Source organism: Oncorhynchus mykiss, chromosome Y (genome assembly GCF_013265735.2).
Source record: "Oncorhynchus mykiss isolate Arlee chromosome Y, USDA_OmykA_1.1, whole genome shotgun sequence".
Classification (NCBI taxonomy): Eukaryota; Metazoa; Chordata; class Actinopteri; order Salmoniformes; family Salmonidae; genus Oncorhynchus; species Oncorhynchus mykiss.
Window position 1 is genome coordinate 15,193,020 of NC_048593.1, and position 20,243 is coordinate 15,213,262.

The 20,243-nt window shown below is 43.1% G+C and overlaps 1 protein-coding gene across 3 annotated transcripts in view; it reads right to left on the reverse strand.

Annotated features, from left to right (window-relative positions):
* LOC110509703 (netrin receptor UNC5D) overlaps positions 1-20,243 on the reverse strand; it is a 319,330-nt gene that overhangs the window by 87,041 nt on the left and 212,046 nt on the right. For all 3 annotated transcript variants that reach the window (XM_036967784.1, XM_036967783.1, XM_036967782.1), the window contains exons 2-3: positions 12,440-12,646; positions 1,163-1,306 (exon numbers count right to left, since the gene is read on the reverse strand). In XM_036967784.1, the coding sequence (XP_036823679.1) occupies positions 1,163-1,306; positions 12,440-12,646 (351 nt within the window). The remainder of the gene's footprint in view (positions 1-1,162; positions 1,307-12,439; positions 12,647-20,243) is intronic.

Sequence of the window (20,243 nt, forward strand, 5' to 3'; positions counted from 1 at the left end):
CTACCATCGGGTCCTAATGACCTGGCACTCAGGGCTCTATTGTCCCTCTAACCACTCTGAGGTCAATGCAAATACAATAGAAAATCACATCAAACACTTATCCTCAAAACAGTAGTCCTACAGTACTTTTAAAACTCGCCTCACTGTGTCACGGATCCCTCTGGAACATTCATTATGCACACCTGGCCCCTATTCCCAGTGATTAGTAATGGTATAAGTGTGCCCTTGGTTTACGAGAGTCCTGTCGATTATGGTTACAATGTCCGTTGGTGCGTGTGAGTACTTGTGCTGTGTGTTTTGGCTTTCGTGTCATTGTGGATTGCGCAGATGATTACAGGTCTCACTGTGCGTGTGTGTTATTTCTTCGAGGTACTCCTCACTCTTTTGTTTGGGTTTCAACCCTGTGTTTTATATCGTGTTTGTTTGGTCTTCGTCCCCGTGCCTTTACACGGCACACCGTAATTTGGGTGTAATAAAAAGGTAACGATTCATTAAAAACAGCCATACGCATATTAGTGCTTATGCACATGCATAGATTCATGAGCTCCAGCCGAATGGAAAAACCTTAAAATGATGATTGTGCCATTTTACAATACACAAAACAAGAGTGATTTAAAATGTCTTTGGCACATAATTGGTCTAGCCTATACTCCAAAATCAAACAAATTTGAGTAATTGCCTTTGTGTGGACTGTGTTATTATGCATACTGGATGGACTGGTTACCTTATGCTAGTCTGTGAGAGAAAGTATAGCCCTAGGCGATGCGGTTGGTTCATTGATTGTGCAGGGCAGCATACAGTATTTCTATTACATTTTGAATAGGGAATTTTTTAAATGTTAATAATTGATTGGTTGACACATTACCTTTAGCTATTCAGAATATCTCACCACCATTTCCTCCTAACATGTTTTCACAACAAAACATATATCACGAAACTGTTGACAGCCAATCTGCATGAAAGGAATAAAGGAGAGAGAGGAGGAGATGGAAACGCATGGTGATGAGATATTCTGTATAGATACTACCTATTACTTGGCTATTTAAAATCAAATAGAAATTCACAAATTCTCTCTTTCTCCCACACTCACTTTCTCTCTCTCTTTCATCTTCCCCCACTCACGTCTCCCCGCCCCCCCTGTTGGTATGGTTTTGCTACTCACAGGCGATGCGTACAGTGGCTTTGCGGCTCTTGGAGGTGCCCAGGTGGCTCCAGGCCACACACAGACACCAGTAGTCCTCAGGGCCATGGAAGTCCTCCACCTGCTGACGGGACACGTTGATCATCACTTCCCGGATCTTCAGCCCTGCAGGAACACACAGATTATAATGTCAGATTACCAACACAGTTTACCATCACAGATTACATAATCCGAATATATCCCAGATGATCAGAAACTTGAATCGCTAAAATTATCAAAACTGATTATCACACAATGTAATCAGAAGACTTGGTGAGACGTAAAAGACTAAATATCCAGGCGAGAAGAGATTAAATATCCAGGCGATAAGAGATTATCAGTCCCAAACAGATGAAGAGGTGTGCAGAGAGATGAGTGTCTGTCATATTATTATCCACAGATGATTACTCTGAAGCCTGACAAATCTATATAAAGACATTTTCTTATTATCATCATTTTGACTATCACTCAGATACAGTGTCTTGCAAAAGTATTCATCCCCCTTGGCGTTTTTCCTATTTTGTTGCATTACAACCTGTAATTTAATGGATTTTTATTAGGATTTCATGTAATGGGCATACACAAAATAGTCCAAATTGGTGAAGTGAAATGGAAAAAATTACTTGTTTAAAAAAATAAAAAAATTGAGTGGTGCGTGCACATGTATATGTGCATATGTATTCACCACCTTTGCTATGAAGCCCCTAAATATGATCTGGTGCAACCAATTACCTTCAGTAGTCACATAATTAGTTAAATAAAGTCCATCTGTGTGCAATCTGTGTCACATGATCTGTCACATGATCTCAGTATATACAGTGGGGCAAAAAAAAAAGTATTTAGTCAGCCACCAATTGTGCAAGTTCTTAAAAAGATGAGAGAGGCCTGCAATTTTCATCATAGGTACACTTCAACTATGACAGACAAAATGAGAAATAAAAATCCAGAGAAACACATTGTAGGATTTTTAATGAATTTATTTGCAAATTATGGTGGAAAATAATAATCAAATGACACAACCCCCCCAAAATCCATTTTAATTCCAGGTTGTAAGGCAACAAAATAGGAACAATGCCAATAGGGTGAATACTTTCACAAACCACTGTAATCTATTTCAGACTGGCAATAGGGAGGACATATGATGATGCCAATGAGATAGGGATTGTTTTTGACCCTCTTTTGATTACTCAGTTCTACTAATGCCTTAATACATCTCTGCAGATTATCAAGAGACTAAATGGGAGGAAATGGTTTCAAATGGATATGGTATATTGGACGTCTGCCACCTGCATTGTATCCTCACATTATTTCTATGGATACAGTACATTAGAAAAAATGGTTCCAAAACGGTTATTCACAACAAGGTGCGTTGTGATTCGTCAACACCCCGGTATTGAAAAGACTCAATCTCAATCATATTATGTAAAACGCATCATCATGATGATGTGGCAAGTTACAATTTGCTTTTTGAAAGTTATGTATCTTTTCTCTGACATGCAATCATGCATTTTGAGACTGTATCAACATTGGACTAATACAAATAATTCCTAAATGTTTTTTTTTAGTGGATTATCCTTTTAACTTGATGTACAGAAACCATAGTGTGTGTACGATTTGCTCTGAACCTCAATTTATTTATGCATATCTCAAGCTGTGATTCAATCCATAATCATGAACAAATATGTGGTTGGTACGGAATTGGTTGTTTTATTTTGTAAGTCTCTCCAACAGCGACAAGACTGTACGTATACAAAAAACTATATGAGACCATATTGGAACATTAATGCATAATAGGGAAGCTCTGCTGGATATCATAGAAAGAACAGTTTTCAAAACTATTTCAGGGCCGCTCTCCAAAGGGGAAAGCAGCTCTGTCTATGATAACTTTATTCTCCCTGCCTGCTATATAAAGCTAATTTCACAGACTGTTCCAAACTTGCCCATCACGGTTGGGGGTTAGTGAGAGAGTGTGTTTGTGTGTCTGTACACGTGACGTGTGTGTGTTTTCGGCTCCAAGAGTCCTCTCAGCGGGCCACTCCCAGCATGCATTTTGTATTTGTATTTATTATGGATCCCCATTAGCTGCTGCCAAGGCAGGAGCTACTCTTCCTGGGGTACAGCAAAATGAAGGCAGTAATACAATTTTAAAAACATTACAATATATTCACAACAGATTTCACAACACATTAAGTGTGTGCCTTCAGGCCACTACTCTACTATCACATATCTACAACACAAAATCAATATGTACGTGTGCGTATGTTATTGTGTGTGTGTATGCATGTGTCTGTGCCTGTGTCTCTTCACGGTCCCTGCTGTTCCATAACTATTTTTATCAGTTTTTTTAAATGAAATTTTACTGCTTGCATGAGTTACTTGATGTGGAATAGAGTTCCATGTAGTCATGGCTCTATGTTGTACTGTGCGCCTTACATAGTCTGTTCTGGACTTGGGAACTGTGACATGTCTTGTGGGGTATGCATGGGTGTCCGAGCTGTTTGCCAGTAGTTCAAACAGACAGCTCGGTGCACTTTCACAAATACCAGTAGTGATGAAGTCAATCTCTCCTCCACTTTGAGCCAGGAGATTGACATGCATATTATTAATATTAGCTCTCTGTGTATATCCAAGGGCCAGCCGTGCTGTCCTGTTCTGAGCCAATTGCAATTTTCCTAAGTCCCCCCTTCTGGCACCTGACCACATGACTGAACAGTAGCCCAGGTGCGACAAAACTAGGGCCTGTAGGACCTGCCTTGTTTATAGTGCTGTCAAGAAGGCAGAGCAGCGCATTATTATGGACAGACTTTTCCCCATTTTAGCTAGTGTTGTAGTCACCATAACTTGCTCAATTTCCACATTATTCAGTACAATATTTAGTTGAGGTTTAGGGTTTAGTGAACAATTTGTCCCAAATACAATGCTTTTAGTTTTTGAAATATTTAGCACCAACTTCTTCCTTGCCACCCATTCTGAAACTAACTGCAGCTCTTTGTTAAGTGTTGCAGTCATTTCAATCGCTGTAGTATTCAAAGCCAGTGACATGTCGTTAGTAAAAATTGAAAAAAGTAAGGGGCCTAGACAGCTGCCCTAGGGAATTCCTGATTCTACCTGGATTATGTTGGAAAGGCTTCCATTAAAGAACAACCTCTGTGTTCTGTTAGACAGGTAGCTCTTTATCCACAATATGCATCAGACAGGACCATCAGACAGACAGACAGACAGACAGACTGGACCACAAATGGGTTGAGACAAAATTTAAACTTGCTGTCAGTTGTAGGTCATACCTGTTTGATAGAGATGTGTTTGGGGAGATATTTATTGAGACAGATAAACAGAAATATGGAAGTCATAAGACAAGGGTACACAGAGTGCTGCAATCCTGCAGATTTTCATCCTTGACACTGATTTCTACTAGTTAAAGCAGGTGTGTCCACACTACAGCCGTTCAGAAGCATCAAGTACCAAGGAGAAACGAAAACCAACACAACTGTGGAACCTAAGGGCCTGTGTTGTACACACCTGTCATAAGATAAGCTGAATAGCCCAGGGGAGCACCATCACCAGAAAAATTACTGTTATAAAGTACAACATTAAAACGGTAGATCCTTTTCAAGTGCATTTGACATTCGTTAGTCTTGAGATTTCAGTTTGAGCCCCCTCTTGGGTTCATATTAAGGCCTGTGTCTGTCTGTCTGTCTGTCTGTCTGTCTGTCTGTCTGTCTGTCTGTCTGTCTGTCTGTCTGTCTGTCTAAAAGCTTCATACTGATGCCATTGATTCTGTAATCTCTAGTTTAAGTGCTTACTGACAAGCGACTTAGTTTATGATTTAAATACAATAAGACGTCTAAATGGGGATTTGGGTTCAGCTATCTTTTAAATCACAATGACTCCCTGTCCATTGGGAGAAGTGCTTCATCTTTATTCACTATGAAGCAATGTAAGATATTGTAGAACTGCGAGTGAATGCTGACAAGGCCATAAAATTGTGTGGTTAGGCACTCTGTTTTAGTTAATTTACTTTACCTATGTTTTATCCTGTGTCCCAAAACGGCACCCTATTCCCAACATTGCATTACTTTTGACCGGGGCTCATAGGGCTATAAAGGGAATAAGGTGCCATTTGGGATGCAGATTTAGTCATCACGACGCGATTATCATCTTTAATATGCTTTTTGAATTCTGCTTTATTCCACAGAATAATAGTCAGAACATTCAGAAGTCCACTGTGCGCAGTAGTTTTTCTTTCAAAAAGTATCCGGACGCACTCTGTGCACTGGTGCTGTGGAGACACATTAAACGTCTGCATGTGCCACAACTAAGGGGCACATCCATGTTTCTCAGAGAAAATCGATTCTCTCTCAATAGAGAAAAATACAAGCAAAATGCGGTTTGGGTAGATTTCGAACAGCAACATAGATCGTCATTTCTGCAAAGGGGCATAAAGGAGCAATGTGTGTGTGTGTGTGTGTGTGTGCTGTGCTGTGTGTTTGTCTGTCTGTCGGCCTGTATGTGTATGTGTGTGTGAGTGTGCATCCAAGAATGAATTTGTGGCCCAAACAAGGAAATCCATGACTAATGGTATCAAATAATCCTCCCAAACTAATGTCTTATTGAGTGAGTGCCAGTGTGAGGGGCTGGCTGAAGGGGGAGATGGAGTAAGAGAAAATCAGGAAGTCACACTCTCTCCAAGAATCCTCCACACTGTGTGCAGATCAAAAAGCTTAGGCGCAGTATCAGTGACCTGGTATTCCACTATTTAACCGTTTTCCCCTCATTTGCTTTCTTTGTGTGCTTCTAAATGGATTTAGTGTGTGTGTGTGTCAATCCCAGTACATCTCCATTCCTGTCTTTCCTCCCCTCTTTCTGTACATCTCCATCCCTCTCTCCCCTATTTTCTATCTTTCCTCTCTTCTTGTACCTCTTTGCCCATGTCTCTCCCTCTCTTTCCTTGTGGCTCGGGTCTTTCCCTGTGGCTCAGGTCTTTCCTTGTGTCTCAGGTCTTTCCCTGTGGCTCAGGTCTTTCCTTGTGGCTCATGACTTTCCTTGTGGCTCATGACTTTCCTTGTGTCTCAGGTCTTTCCTTGTGTCTCAGGTCTTTCCCTGTGGCTCAGGTCTTTCCCTGTGGCTCAGGTCTTTCCCTGTGGCTCAGGTCTTTCCCTGTGGCTCAGGTCTTTCCCTGTGGCTCATGACTTTTCTTGTGTCTTAGGTCTTGCCAATGGCTCTTGACAGAGTGCCATGACAACAGACCCTGAGGAGGAGTAGAGCATCCCTTGTTCTCTCTCCATGTCTTTTCTTTTCCCTTTACCCTCTCCTTCTAAAGGTGGCATGGATAATGCTGCTCTTTTCCCCTCCCTCTCTCCTCCCCTTCTCCTTCTTTCCCTTCTCCCCCGCTCTCCCTGCACCCCTCTGTCACATGGAATGACACTGGAGAGATGAAGCAGTAAAACATTTAATAAATAACGGACATGGAACGAGACAGGAACAGCGTCAACAAACAGGTAGCACAAACAAAAGACAATTCATGCAGCAGCCGGGAACAGAGCAAGGGAACTGATAAATATAGGGGAGGAAATAAACAGATAATGAGTGAGTACAGGTGAGTCCAATATCGTTGATCCACGTGACGAGGGAAGGCAGGTGTCCGTAATGTATGGAAGGAGTGCATGATGCAGGGCAGCCTGGCGCCCTCACATGCCGGGGGGGGGGGAGGGCGGGAGCAGACGTGACACAACACCCTCATTCTACCACTCCCCATTCCCTCCATCCTCCTCTCTTCCCTACATCCCTCTCCCCGGCAGTGATCCTGTGCTGTGAGCTCTCTCTGGTTCTCTGTGCCATTGTCTGGATTCTGGCTGGGTCTGTGGAGAGGCACCGTGTGGAGTAGCCCTGCGCCAGCTACACGTGCCTCCTGATCCACCCAGCACAGCTTGGCAGAACACCGTGTGTATTTTGTGTGTGCGTATGTGATTGTGAGAGTATGTGTGCGTGTGTGTGTGTGTGTGTGTGTGTGTGTGTGCGTGCGTGCGCGTGCGTGTATGTGTGGTTTAGTGTTTGTGTGTGTGAGTGCTCCGCTCGGCCCTGGATGTCTCTGTCATACTTAGCGTCATGACCAAATGCTATTTCTTCGTAGACACTAGAGATGCTCACGAGGCAGACGCGCACATGGACGTAGACACAGGCGAGGCTTGTTGTCAACGTGGCGTGGTTAGGGGTCGCTGCGACTGGCGGGTAGCTTCAGGGGGAGCGTATGACTAATTTGCTGTTTCTGAACGCTGCTTCAGGGAAACGTTTGTGCGATGTGACATTGGGGGGGATGGTGGTTGGCTGGCTGAGGGCCAGACACGAGATGAACCCTAGCAGACAAGTGGAACATTGGAACATGCTCCCAGCAACATCTTCAGTCTGATCCCAGCTGTGTGTCACACTTCATCCCAGAACCAAAGGGACGCATGCATTAAGGCATGATAATTCAGCCATTTAAAACGCTGGAAGTCACGCGTGTTCATGGCGTCTCCACATTGTCTGATTAACCCACATGTAAATAAGCTTGTGAGTAGTAGTCATACCCCTGTAGGTCAAATACCCTTTTATAAGAAATCTACTAACTTAACATATGGAATTGTTTGGATATTAATAAAATGGACCATCTAGCTATTTGATGTTGTATTTTAGGACCCCTGTACAGATGACATATCTTAATTTGATCATTCTGTTGTTGTAGGAATTTTTCCTGCTATGCATTTGAGGTTTTAAAAGGCTTCTAAAATGTGTAATTTCCACTTTAAAATTATCAGACATGATTTGTCCTAACGAAAAATGTATTAACAAAAATGTCCATTAATTATAATCCACATAACAATTCACATTTCCTGTTGCTGCAGGATTTTTTTCCTGCTTTCCTCACTCAAATTAAGATATGGCATCTGTAGTTAGAAAACAATACGTACAAATTACGTCTTGCTCCTTTCTCGTTTACTTGTCAATTATATTTTTCTGTCTCTCTGTCTCCATAGTGGAGTATTACTTCTGCTACTGTGTCTGTATCTCTGTATCTCTGTATCCATATCTCTCATCTTCTCTCTCTCTGCTCCTCTTGATGACTGAGTATTCATCCTCTGCCTCTCTCTCTCTCTCTCTCTGAGCCCCTGCCTGGTGGGAGGTAGATGATGTCTCTGCAGGTCGACTGTGATCCTCATACAAAATGATGGACCTCCACAGAAACAGAGCCCTCTATCCCTTCCTCTCTCCTCCTGCCTCTCTCTCCCCCCTCTCCTCCTCAAATATCTCTTCAACAAAGACTTTGGGGGAACTGATGGCCTCTCCTCTTGTCCTCTGCTTCCCCTCCCTCCTTCTTTTCTTCCCTCCTCTCCCTCTTTGACTATCACTGCCATCTTTCCATCATAGGGAGCAGTGGAACGGATATTCTATCCTTCCCCCTCTCTCTCAATTTTCCATCTCTCTTTATCTCGACATCTTCATCTGGGTATCAACTGTCTCCCAGTCAAAGATACCGTCAGGGACAAATAACCTCCCTTCTCCTTTCCTTCCTCTCCTTTCATTCTTTCTCTCCATGTCTCTCAACCTACTCAACCATTTCTCCACTCCAATACCAATGTATATCTGGGACCATGGCCTGCAATACACCTGTCTCCATTCCCACATGCAAAGACCCAATTCCAAACCAATGCCTGTCTCCTCTCCATAGGCCCCTTACCCTTTCCTTGCAGATAGATAGATAAGATAGATATCAGCAACATGGTCACTCGTCCTCTTTGTTGACTGCCATTCTTTCAAGTCCCTCCTTATCCAGACATGGGTTTGGAATCAGGCCTAAGAGCTGCACTTTTAGGTTTATTCCTAATGCTTTATGGACCCAATTCTGCTACCTCATCTGAGTACCTTATAATATTTCCAAATCCAGTAGGAGTGATCCTCTATAATACTGTACCTGAACAGAACTGATACCATTCCTAAAACCTCCTGGGTTAAGTTTATCAGCGTCATAGCATTCTGCTATGGAAGCTCAATCTGGTAAGCAACGATTACACAAGCAATCCTACCAACTTTGCGTCTAAGACTGTTCTGATCTGCAACATCAAAAGACTGAGGGAAACTTGTAGAGGGATAAATGAATGAGAGGAGGAGAAATGTGCTGCCACATGAACATCCTCAGAACTGTAACTTTCATGTTGTTGCTGCGGCATTCTGCTCTTTGCACCTTGTTCTTTTCAATAGCCTGTAAACTGAGCTTGAAGTATGTTGTGCTCTCAGTGCATGAAAGCTTAGGGAATATAGAGAAACATGGGATTTCTGGAGAAACATGGAAACAAAGATTTTCGAACACGGAAGTGGAGATTGAACATGGAAGGTACAGCAGAGGAGAGATTGGAACACGGAAGGGGAATGTTCATCTTGGCGATGTTCCATAATCCTTTAATCAGTGGCCCGCTATTATCTCCCTGTGTGAGTCCCTAGATATTTTCTCAGGCACACGTGTGGCGTACACAGGCAGGCATAAACCCTCTCACACACACATACACTCCTCCCCTCCCCCCACAGACACAATGAAACATTAACCCCACGCCGCAGACAGAGTTGACAGTGGGTTCAGATTGCAGTCAGACTTGTTCCCTGCGGAGAAGACTTTCACTTTGCTTTTAGGGGAAGTGTTGCAGCGCGACTGTCAACCTCCATCAGACTCACGCTTCATGTTTTCTGTGGCCTGTTTACCTATAAGGTAGAACTGCACGCAGCATCAGGGCCTAGCCTTGATACTAATCACGCTAGGCATTGTGTTTTTGTTAGCGACAACACAACATCACAGCATCTGCAGCAGGTTAAAAACATTCATACAAAGGGGAAATAAGATGCCACCTACATGCTATTATACACATAACCATGCATAGACTCGCATACACACACACGCACGTGCAAATGCCTACACACACAATCAGGTACGTGCACACACACACACACATACGTGTACACACACACACGTGTACACACAGGCACACACGTACAAACAGGCACACACGTACACACAGGCACACACGTACACACAGGGACACGCACACACAGGTACACTGCACTGTTGGTTAAGGGCTTGTAAGTAAGCATTTCACGGTAAGGTCTACCTGTTGTTTTTGGGGCATGTGACAAATAAAGTTTGATTTGATTTGACACACATGCACACACACTTCAATTATGTGATCTGTTGGGAATGAACACTCACTGCACTTATCTTTACTGAATATTCATGTCTATTGGTTGGTTTGAACTATTGTGACTATTGTAGCTGGAAACAACAGATTTTTTATGGAATATCTACAGAGGCCCATTATCTGCAACCATCGCTCCTGTGTTCCAATGGCACATTGTGTTAGCTAATCCAAGTTCATCATTTTAAAGGCTAATTGATCATTAGAAAACCCTTTTGCAATTATGTTAGCACAGCTAAAAACTGTTGTCATGATTAAAGAAGCAGTAAAACTGGCCTTCTTTAGACTAGAGTATCTGGAGCATCAGCATTTGTGGGTTTGATTACAGGCTCAAAATGTCCAGAAACAAAGAACTTTCTTCTGAAACTCGTCAATCTAGTCTTGTTCTGAGAAATGAAGGCTATTCCATGCGAGAAATTGCCAAGAAAATTAAGATCTTGTACAACGCGGTGTACTCCCTTCGCAGAACAGATAAGAGTAGCATTCCTGCAATGTTGTTCTGTTGAAATGTTATTTGAGCTCTGAGAAATTAAGCTAATTGATCAAATCAAATCAAATCACTTTATATGTACATACTGTATTCTCAACATAACTCATCCTATATAACTACCTCTGCACATACTGTACCTTGGTCCTACTTAAATATTGTCCATACACACCAAGTATTTATATTCTGGACTCTGACATTGCTTGTTGTGATATTGCTTGTTCTGATATTAATGAATTTCTTGTTTATTTTTTATTTTTTTATTTTTCTGTCTACACTTTCACAGTGCGTTGTATGCAAATATCCGCTCAGACACATCCAAGTGTTTACAGTCCCATGTTTCTGTCAACCAGGCCTCCAGACCCTCACACTCAGCTCTGTCTATTAACCAAGCCTCTGATGCAGCCAGCCAGGCTGCTGTTTTATTGCCCTCTGCATGGCACAGGTGGACTGTTAAGGTTCACACACACACACACAGGCGCAGGTAGGTACGCATACATGCGCGCGCACACGCAAGCACAGCCACACAAGCACACATCAGACATATGAACCCTGATAAGGAGCCAGATGGGGAGGTAACTCGGCAAAAGCAGACACCAGGCAATAAAGAGACGGCAGGAGCTCGATTGTAACTGTGTGGAAGATAATGTCCTGTGTTGATTCACTGATTGTGTGTGTGTGTGTGTGCGTGTGTATTTAAAGTGAAGAATCAACGTGACCTTCATTTGTGTGTATTTGTGTGTGTGTGTGCGTGCGTGCGTGTGTGTGTGTGTGTGACTGGCATCTAGAAGTGAGAACACAGATGAAGGAGAGATCTGACTCTGTCTAATGACAAAGTATTTAACGCTGAACAACGCTGTTACTTTGCCGTTGATTTTGAACATTTTACCACTGTAAGTCTATTGTCCGTCACAGCTTAATGAGGACGTTGGAAAATAATAAGATAATTCAATGTCACAGTGGGGAGTAGCATAGAGCTAAAGTTTTGAGAGTCTGCTGAGATAGAGACTGAGAGAGAAGGAGGGAGAGAGAGAGAAAGAAAGAGAGAAAGTACAGGAGTGACAGCCCAGGGGTTTTCTCTAGTTCTCCGCAAGTTGAATAAAAACACAATATTCTGTATTTGTTCAAGTTGCATCAGAAAAAGACAATCCTCTCCACAGTCAAGAGATCAAAGTCAAATCTCTCAATGATGTCATATTAGTTTGGATCAAGTGTGAGATGTACGCTAACGTGGCAAGGCAACAGTATTTGACGAGTTGGACCTAGTCTTGGGCACAGTCAATAGGTTTCCTTTAAACCTCCAATGGCCTTCACATTTTACGTTATGAGCACCATTTTATCACTCCAAATGAATTGAGAGCCTATGGGGCGATTGGAAGTTTTGTATAATGTATGTGTGTATATGCGTGTGCGTGTAAGTACATGAGCATGTGTGTGTACATCCATAAAAGTGTGTATATCTGTGCATGCAGGTTTTTGTGAGTGCATTTGTGTGTGAGCCTGCATTAGCACGTGAGTGTGTGTCTCTATGTTCCACGTCAGTGTGTGTCTCACCTGTGCCCTGGTCGGTGTGTTCCTGAGACTGGTGCTGGCTCTGGTGGACCCACTCCCCATTGCACTTGAAGAAGATCTGCAGGGCGGGGCGAGCCCGGCATTTGAGCTTGATGGGGTTGCTCTTGATGATGTAGGCATCATCGGGCTCCTGCAGGAAGTGGGGGAGGGTCCCTGATGTGCCATGCTGCAGAGCATCACTCCTGGAACCTGGGGACAAAGAACATAACATTAAACAGAGTAGAGCACAGTAGAATAAAGTCGAATGACTGAATGGCCAAGCTGCAGAGCATCACTCCTGGAACCTGGGGAGACACAGGGATCGGGACAATGTTTGAGGAGAGTAAGAGTATTAAAAAACATGTATATTTTTTATTTTATTTAACTAGGCAGGACAGTTAAGAACAAACTCGTATTTACAATGATGGCCTACTGGGGAATTGTGGGTTAACTGCCTTGTTCAGGGGCAGAACAACAGATTTTTACCTTGTCAGCTCGGGGACTCAAACCAGAAACATTTTGGTTACTAGCCCAATGCTCTAACCACTAGGCTACCTGCCGCCTGCCGTAGAGCAGAGTAGAGTAAGGTAAAGTAGAGTAGAATATCAGTAACATTCCACAAATATCGCTAATATCCCAACATCTCAAAAGTTCACCACAGGCAACTGAATTACTTAGAAAATCTAATCCACAGACCTTAATCCACAACAAAACATCTGCAACAATGTATAAAGAATCAGGAGAGTCTGAGTGACGATGACACCCAGGCCTTCCCACATTCCCGTAGAAAACACTCCCACAATAGATGCTGCTTAACCACCTCAATATGACGACAGGCTACACTTCATTGACACTCTTTGATCTTTCAAAAGCCAAGCCCTTCACAATCCGCTCATTTCAGGGAGTGATTTGGTAACAATAATTAACTACCACATTTCTTCTGTCTGACTCACACAGTAATCAGTATGTGTGTGTGTGTGTGTGTGTGTGTGTGTCGCAGCCGGTGCTTGTTATGAAGGATGTGAAGCCTATCAGGTGTAATTACACTCAAACTAAATCCCTCAGCTTTCGTCCTGGAACCTCGCCTGTGTGTCGTCTGAGGGGGTTTAGGGAGATTTAGGGAGGTTTGTGTGCTTGTGTATGTGTGAGGGTTTTCTAAATGTGAAAACACCTGTAAGTGTGTGTGAATGTGAGAGTGTGTGTGAATATGTATAAATGTGTGAGTGTGTGTGTGTATGTATGTGTATGTGATCGAGAGGTTTGAAGAGCTGAACGTCCCCTGTGTGTATGTTTTTTTATAGGTAGCGGGGACGCATTCTCCAACTCCATCTCCAGGATTATAGTTAACCAACTCTGTCCAGCATCTAATCCCTCTACCTCACTACAGAAGCTCTCCTGCAGGAGGAAGACTACCGATTGAAGGAGATAGATTAATAAATGTGTCTGCTATGTTCTGGCTGTGTGTTTGAGTATCTGTGTGTGCAGGGCTCGACATTAACGGTGTTCCGCTTGCGCGGGACAAGAAGAATGTACAATATCAAACAATTAGGCTACTTCGATCATAATTGGATCAGTGGCCTCTGGATGCATTGCGTTGCACACTGTCCTCCCAATCTCTGCAGAGCACATCGGAGTATAATTATTGTAGGCCTGCATTGACAGACACGAGCGGTCTTTCAATCATGCAGTCGCAAGATGCATTATTGAGATTAAAGCGAGTCGCATCTGCACATTTATTGATATTCATTGCTAGTACCTGAAATATTTGCCCAGTTCTACCTTATTTTTGGTCAGCAATGAAAACCCTGGAAAAGTCTGCGTGTGCCAGTGGGCCATTGCCAGAGGAGAGAGCGAGAGAAGGCGAGAGCGAGAGAAGGCGAGAGCGAGAGAAGGCGAGAGCGAGAGAAGGAGAGAGCGAGAGAAGGAGAGAACGAGAGAAGGAGAGAGCGAGAGAAGGAGAGAGCGAGAGACGGAGAGAGCGAGAGAAGGAGAGAGCGAGAGAAGGAGAGAGCGAGAGAAGGCGAGAGCGAGAGAAGGAGAGAACGAGAGAACGAGAGAACGAGAGAAGGCGAGAGCGAGAGAAGGAGAGAGCGAGAGAAGGAGAGAGCGAGAGAAGGAGAGAGCGAGAGAAGGAGAGAGCGAGAGAAGGAGAGAGCGAGAGAAGGCGAGAGCGAGAGGAGAGAGCGAGAGAAGGCGAGAGCGAGAGAAGGAGAGAGCGAGAGAAGGAGAGAGCGAGAGAAGGCGAGAGCGAGAGAAGGAGAGAGCGAGAGAAGGAGAGAGCGAGAGAAGAGCGAGAGAAGGAGAGCGAGAGAAGGAGAGAGCGAGAGAAGGAGAGAGCGAGAGAAGGAGAGAGCGAGAGAAGGCGAGAACGAGAGAGAAACATTTGAGCAGCAGGTAAAATAATGATGTACAACAGACAAACTCGAGAGCTCAAAACATAGTGTAGTTTTGCTGGTTATCTCGCTAGTTAACTATTTAGCTATTAGCATGTATTAATGTCCTTTCCATGTCCAATATCCTAAAATAACTTACCACCGGCACTCGCGTAAAACCTCAATTGGCCGACACGCAGTTGATACAGGTACACAGTGGATGAAACCAATGCTGCCTCCTCCGAATGTAAAACCTCTCTAGCGCTCCAAATTGGCTAGGATTCTCCTCTACTCAATAGTTCAAAGTTAAATAAAGGTTAAATACATTTATTTTTTTTTAAATACCAGCTATGTAAAGTAAACAAATATCATTAGAATAGCCTAATTGACCAGTAACTCCTATGCTGTCAATATCTCCACTGAACACTGGATATTTTTACCTTACAAACATACTGAACAAAAATATAAATATAACCATTTCAAAGATTTTACTGAGTCACATTTCATATAAGGAAATCAGTCAATTGAAATAGCTAAATTAGGCCGTTATCTATGGATTTCACATGACTGGGAATACAGATATGCATCTGTAAATCACAGATACCTTAAAAAAAAATTTGTAAGGGCGTGGATCAGAAAATCAGTCCGTATCTGGTGTGACCACCATTTGCCTCATGCAGCACGACACATCTCCTTTGCATAGTGTTGATCCGGGTGTTGATTGTGGCCTGTGGAATGTTGTCCCACTCCTTTTCCATGGCTGTGTGAAGTTTCTGAATATTGGCGGGAACTGGAACATGCTGTCATGCAAGTCAATCCAGAGCATCCCGCACATGCTCAATGGGTGATATGTCTGGTGTGTATTCAGGCCATGGAAGAAGTAGGAGATTTTCAGCTTCCCAAATTTGTGTTCAGATTCTTGAGACATGGGGCCTTGCACTATTATGCTGAAACATGAGGTGATGGTGGCGGATGAATGGCACGAGCAACGGGCCTCAGGATCTCATCACAGTATCTCTGTGCATTCAAATTTCCATCGATAAAACGCGATTGCGTTCGTTGTCCGTAGCTTGTGCCTGCCCATACCACAACCCCACCTCCACCATGGGGCACTCTGTACACAACGTTGACATCAGCAACCCGCTCGCCCACACGACGCCATACACAAGGTCTGCGGTTTGAGGCCGACTGGACGTACTGCCAAATTCCCTAAAATTATGTTGGAATTGGCTTATGGTAGAGAAATTAACATTCAATTCTCTGGCAACAGCTCTCGTGGACATTCCTGCAGTCAGCATGCCAATTGCGCGCTCCGTCAAAACTTAAGACATCTGTGGCATTGTGTTGTGTGACAATACTGCACATTTAAGTGCACCTGTGTAATGGTTATGCTGTTTAATCAGCTTCTTGATATGCCACACCTGTCAGGTGGATGGATTATCTTGGAAAGGAGAAATTGTCACCAATAGGGATGTAAACAAATTTGTGCACAAAACATGAGAGAAATAAGCTGTTTGTGCGTATGGACAATTTCCGGGAACTTTTTTTTTCAGCTCATGAAACATGGGACCAACACTTTACATGTTGCATTTATATTTTTGTTCAGTGTAGATAAACATCTTAGTTAGCTACCTCGCCCACCTTAGCAATTTGATCCCTGGTTCATTGAATGAGGGAATTATTTTAAAAGACAAAAACTATTTGGTTGTAATTGTAATGTTGCATGGTGGCCAACCATCCTCCAAGAGAGTCCAGGAGTGCAACTGGTGTGCAGGCTTTTGCTCCAGCCCTGCTCGAACACACCACACTGTAAAAACAATCAGCTGCCCAACAGGGCCTTGATAAGCTGAATCTGGTGCGTTTGAGCAGGGTTGGATCAAAAGCCTTGCTCAAGGCCACAAAGTCAGGAGATACTGTATAATTCATGGGATCAGAGACCAGCAGCCTCCCATTATCAGTAATAATAATGAAAGTTTTTTTGTGAAGTGGCTGCTTGCATCATACAACATACTTTTCTATCACCTTTTTGGCCCATGGTGGACACACACACACACACACACAAGTGACTTGAACTTTCGGACAAGTAAAATATCAGTCCAACTAAAAAAGTTAATGTCAAGCCCTGGTGTGTGTGTATAATTGATTTTCTAACGTGTGTGTGTATGTGTGTGTGTGTGTGTGTGTTTGATATTCTGACTGTGTCTGTGTGTGCGATTTCTGGCTGTGAAAATTACAGCTCTCACTGGCAGCTACCTTTCTCCTACCCACACCACTACGCTCTCTCTCTCTGGTTCGTGGAACTGAACAAAAGAGACATCCTTTTCATTTAGAAATGACTAGAATGACTAGCCCCTGGGCTAGCTATCTCTTCTTGCCTGGAGCACTCCAATTTGTTGGTGCGTGGAGAGGTGACATGCATTAATTGTGTTTGGATAGCGACAAAACCTTACAACGCCAGCACACGCCCACACACTGACAGAGAGACATACACACACATACTGTAGGGCTGTGGCGGTCATGACATTTTGTCAGCCGGTTATTGTCATGCAAAAGACTGCCAGTCTCATGGTAATTGACCATTAATAAACATAATCCCTTGCAGAATCTCTAGGCCTCCACTCATACAAGCTGCTGATGTGAGCCTTTGGAACATCTACATTTAAAAAAGTCGAATAAATAAATGTAATATACACCATCACAGTAAAACTATTATTTATTTGTACCGTATGTTAGCCTATCTGGCTATGCTCCATGCCATAGGCTACAGGCTTGATCATTTAGCAGCACCAAATATGCTTTTAAGTCCCGTGCCATTATTTGTTATATTATTTTAATTGAACTGAATAAATAGAAAGGATATTTTTTCCATTCCGGAGCAAGTGCGCATATGAAGTGAGCAGGAAAGTGATCATTTGAAACAGGTCCTATATGCTTGATTTAGAGTTATTTGTCATCTTTAGTCTCGAGAAAGTAAAGGAGAAAGAGGAGGAGATGGAAACGCACTGTGGGGAGAGATTATGTAGCTAAAGGTAATGTGTCAGCCTATTAATTATTAAAATATTTAAAAAGTCCCTATTTCTACGATATTCTAAATCAAATACAAATTCACTATAATTGTAGGCTAACTCTGTAAGCCGCCCCGCACAATCAATGAACCAAAAGCAACGCCTAGGCCTATACCTTCTCTCCGAGACTCATGGATAGAAAGTTTGGTGTGTATCATAAGGTTACCAGTCCATCCATTGTGCGTAATAATACAGTCCACACTCAAAGGTGATTAATATAATTGGTTTATTTTTGGAGTATAGGCTAGACCAATTATGTACCAAAGATATCTTCAATGAGTTTTCTTGTATGTTTTTCTGCCATGCATAATATGCGGTAGGCTATGTATTGTATAACGGCACGATCATTATATTAATTACGTTTTTGGGGGGGGTGGGCTTGGGCTCATATTGCACATATGCCTATGCTTTTGCATAAGTTCCATTATGTGTATGGGTGTTTTGAATTAGTCATCACCTTACACCATACCCAAACCGGATGCCATCGTGCGGAAATTAATTTTGTCCCCCCACACCAAACGCGATCACGACACGCAGCTTGAAATATCAAAACAAACTCTGAACCAATTATATTAATTTGGAGACAGTTCAAAAAGCATTAAACATTTATGGCAAGTTAGCTAGCTAGCTTTGCAGTTGCTAGCTAATTTGTCCTATTTAGCTAGCTTGCTGTTGCTAGCTAATTTGTCCTGAGATCTAAACGTTGAGTTGTCATTTTAAGGTCCTCTACTCCGACAATTAATCCACACATAAAACGGTCAACCAAATCGTTTCTAGTCATCTCTCCTCCGTCCCGTCTTTTTCTTCTTTGGACTTTATATGGTGATTGGCATTTAACTTTCAAAACAAGGTGTATTACCACAGCTGACCGACCAACCTCAGTTCATCTTTCAATCACCCACGTGGTTATAAACAATTAGAAGATGGCACGTGGGCATATGCTTCTATAAACCAATGAGGAGATGAGAGAGGCAGGACTTGCACCGCGTTCAGCGTCACAAATACAACCTGACTTCTATGTTAGCGCTTGGCAACGCAGACACTCGTTGGCGGCGCGTGAGCAGTGCGAGTGCAATGACTGAATAACATGTACGTGTACATTTATTTTGTGGTCAGCATGTTAGAAAGCTCTGTCCATTTCAATGTGCTAGGCTTTGATACAACATCCAAAAGGACCATGTTTTCCACTCAGGTTCAACCTGTTACTGAACTCCTTTCTTCAAGTTGATCAATCACAGTGAGGTGAGTTATAAAATCACGATACTGTTTTGATGATAAGTGTTTGATGTGATTCTCGATAAGTGGTTAGAGGGACAATAGAGCCCTGAGTACCAGGCTATTAGGACCTGATGGTAGTTAGCAAGTTGGGTACAACCAAAGCATCTCCAGAGTGCATCAAAGGAGATTACCATGACTCAACAGTCATGTGGAATTTTACTGCGGTCATGACTCATGACTGCCGGTGTGGATGCGCACATGGAAGCGCACATGCACGCACACACACACGTTTGTTTTACTATCCTTGTGGGGACAAATCATTTATTCCCATTCAAAATTCTATTTTCCTTTAACCCCTACACCTATTCCTTAACCTATACCTAAGCTTAACCCTAACTCCTAACCCTAATTCTAACCCTAACTCTTACCCTAACCCTAATTCTTACCCTAAGCCTAACCACTAAGCCTAAAATAGCCCTTTTCCTTGTGGGGACCGGCAAAAAGTCACATATTGTACTTGTTTTACTATCCTTGTGAGGACTTCTGTTTTTTTAATAGACCTCAGGACTCAGTAATCAGATGTGGATAAACAACCAATTTACAGCTGCTATTCTCCTGTCATTTGATAGCTAGAACATCACCTAGTAAAAATAAGTCTTCTGATTATATGTCTGTGGTTAGGGCCAGCGTCTGATAGTGTCTGTTAGAGGGAGAGGTGGCAAGGCTTTAGCCCTTTGACTGCTGATGTCATGGCTCTCCAGTCTGCCGTACAGACAGCCATTAACAAGGGTCATCCGAATCATGTGGTAAGTGTGTGTGTGTGCGTCTGTGAATCATGTGGTCAGTATGTATGTGTGTGTCATCCGAATCATGTGGTCAGTGTATGTGTGTGTGTGTGTGTGTGTCTGTGAATCATATGGTCAGTGTGTATTTGTGTCTGTGTTTGTGTGAGACCAGAGGGCTGAGAGAGCCGACACACACACACACACACTCAATCCACTCCGCCGCTGTCAGGGGAGACTGCCACGCCCCTCTCGCTACGCAGCGTTTCCACGTTGATCTATGACCGAAGGGCCACCCCGGCAAAAACGCAAAGGGGCCACAGATACATCACACACAGCGTGAGAGGAAAACAAGATGTCACTGCCATGG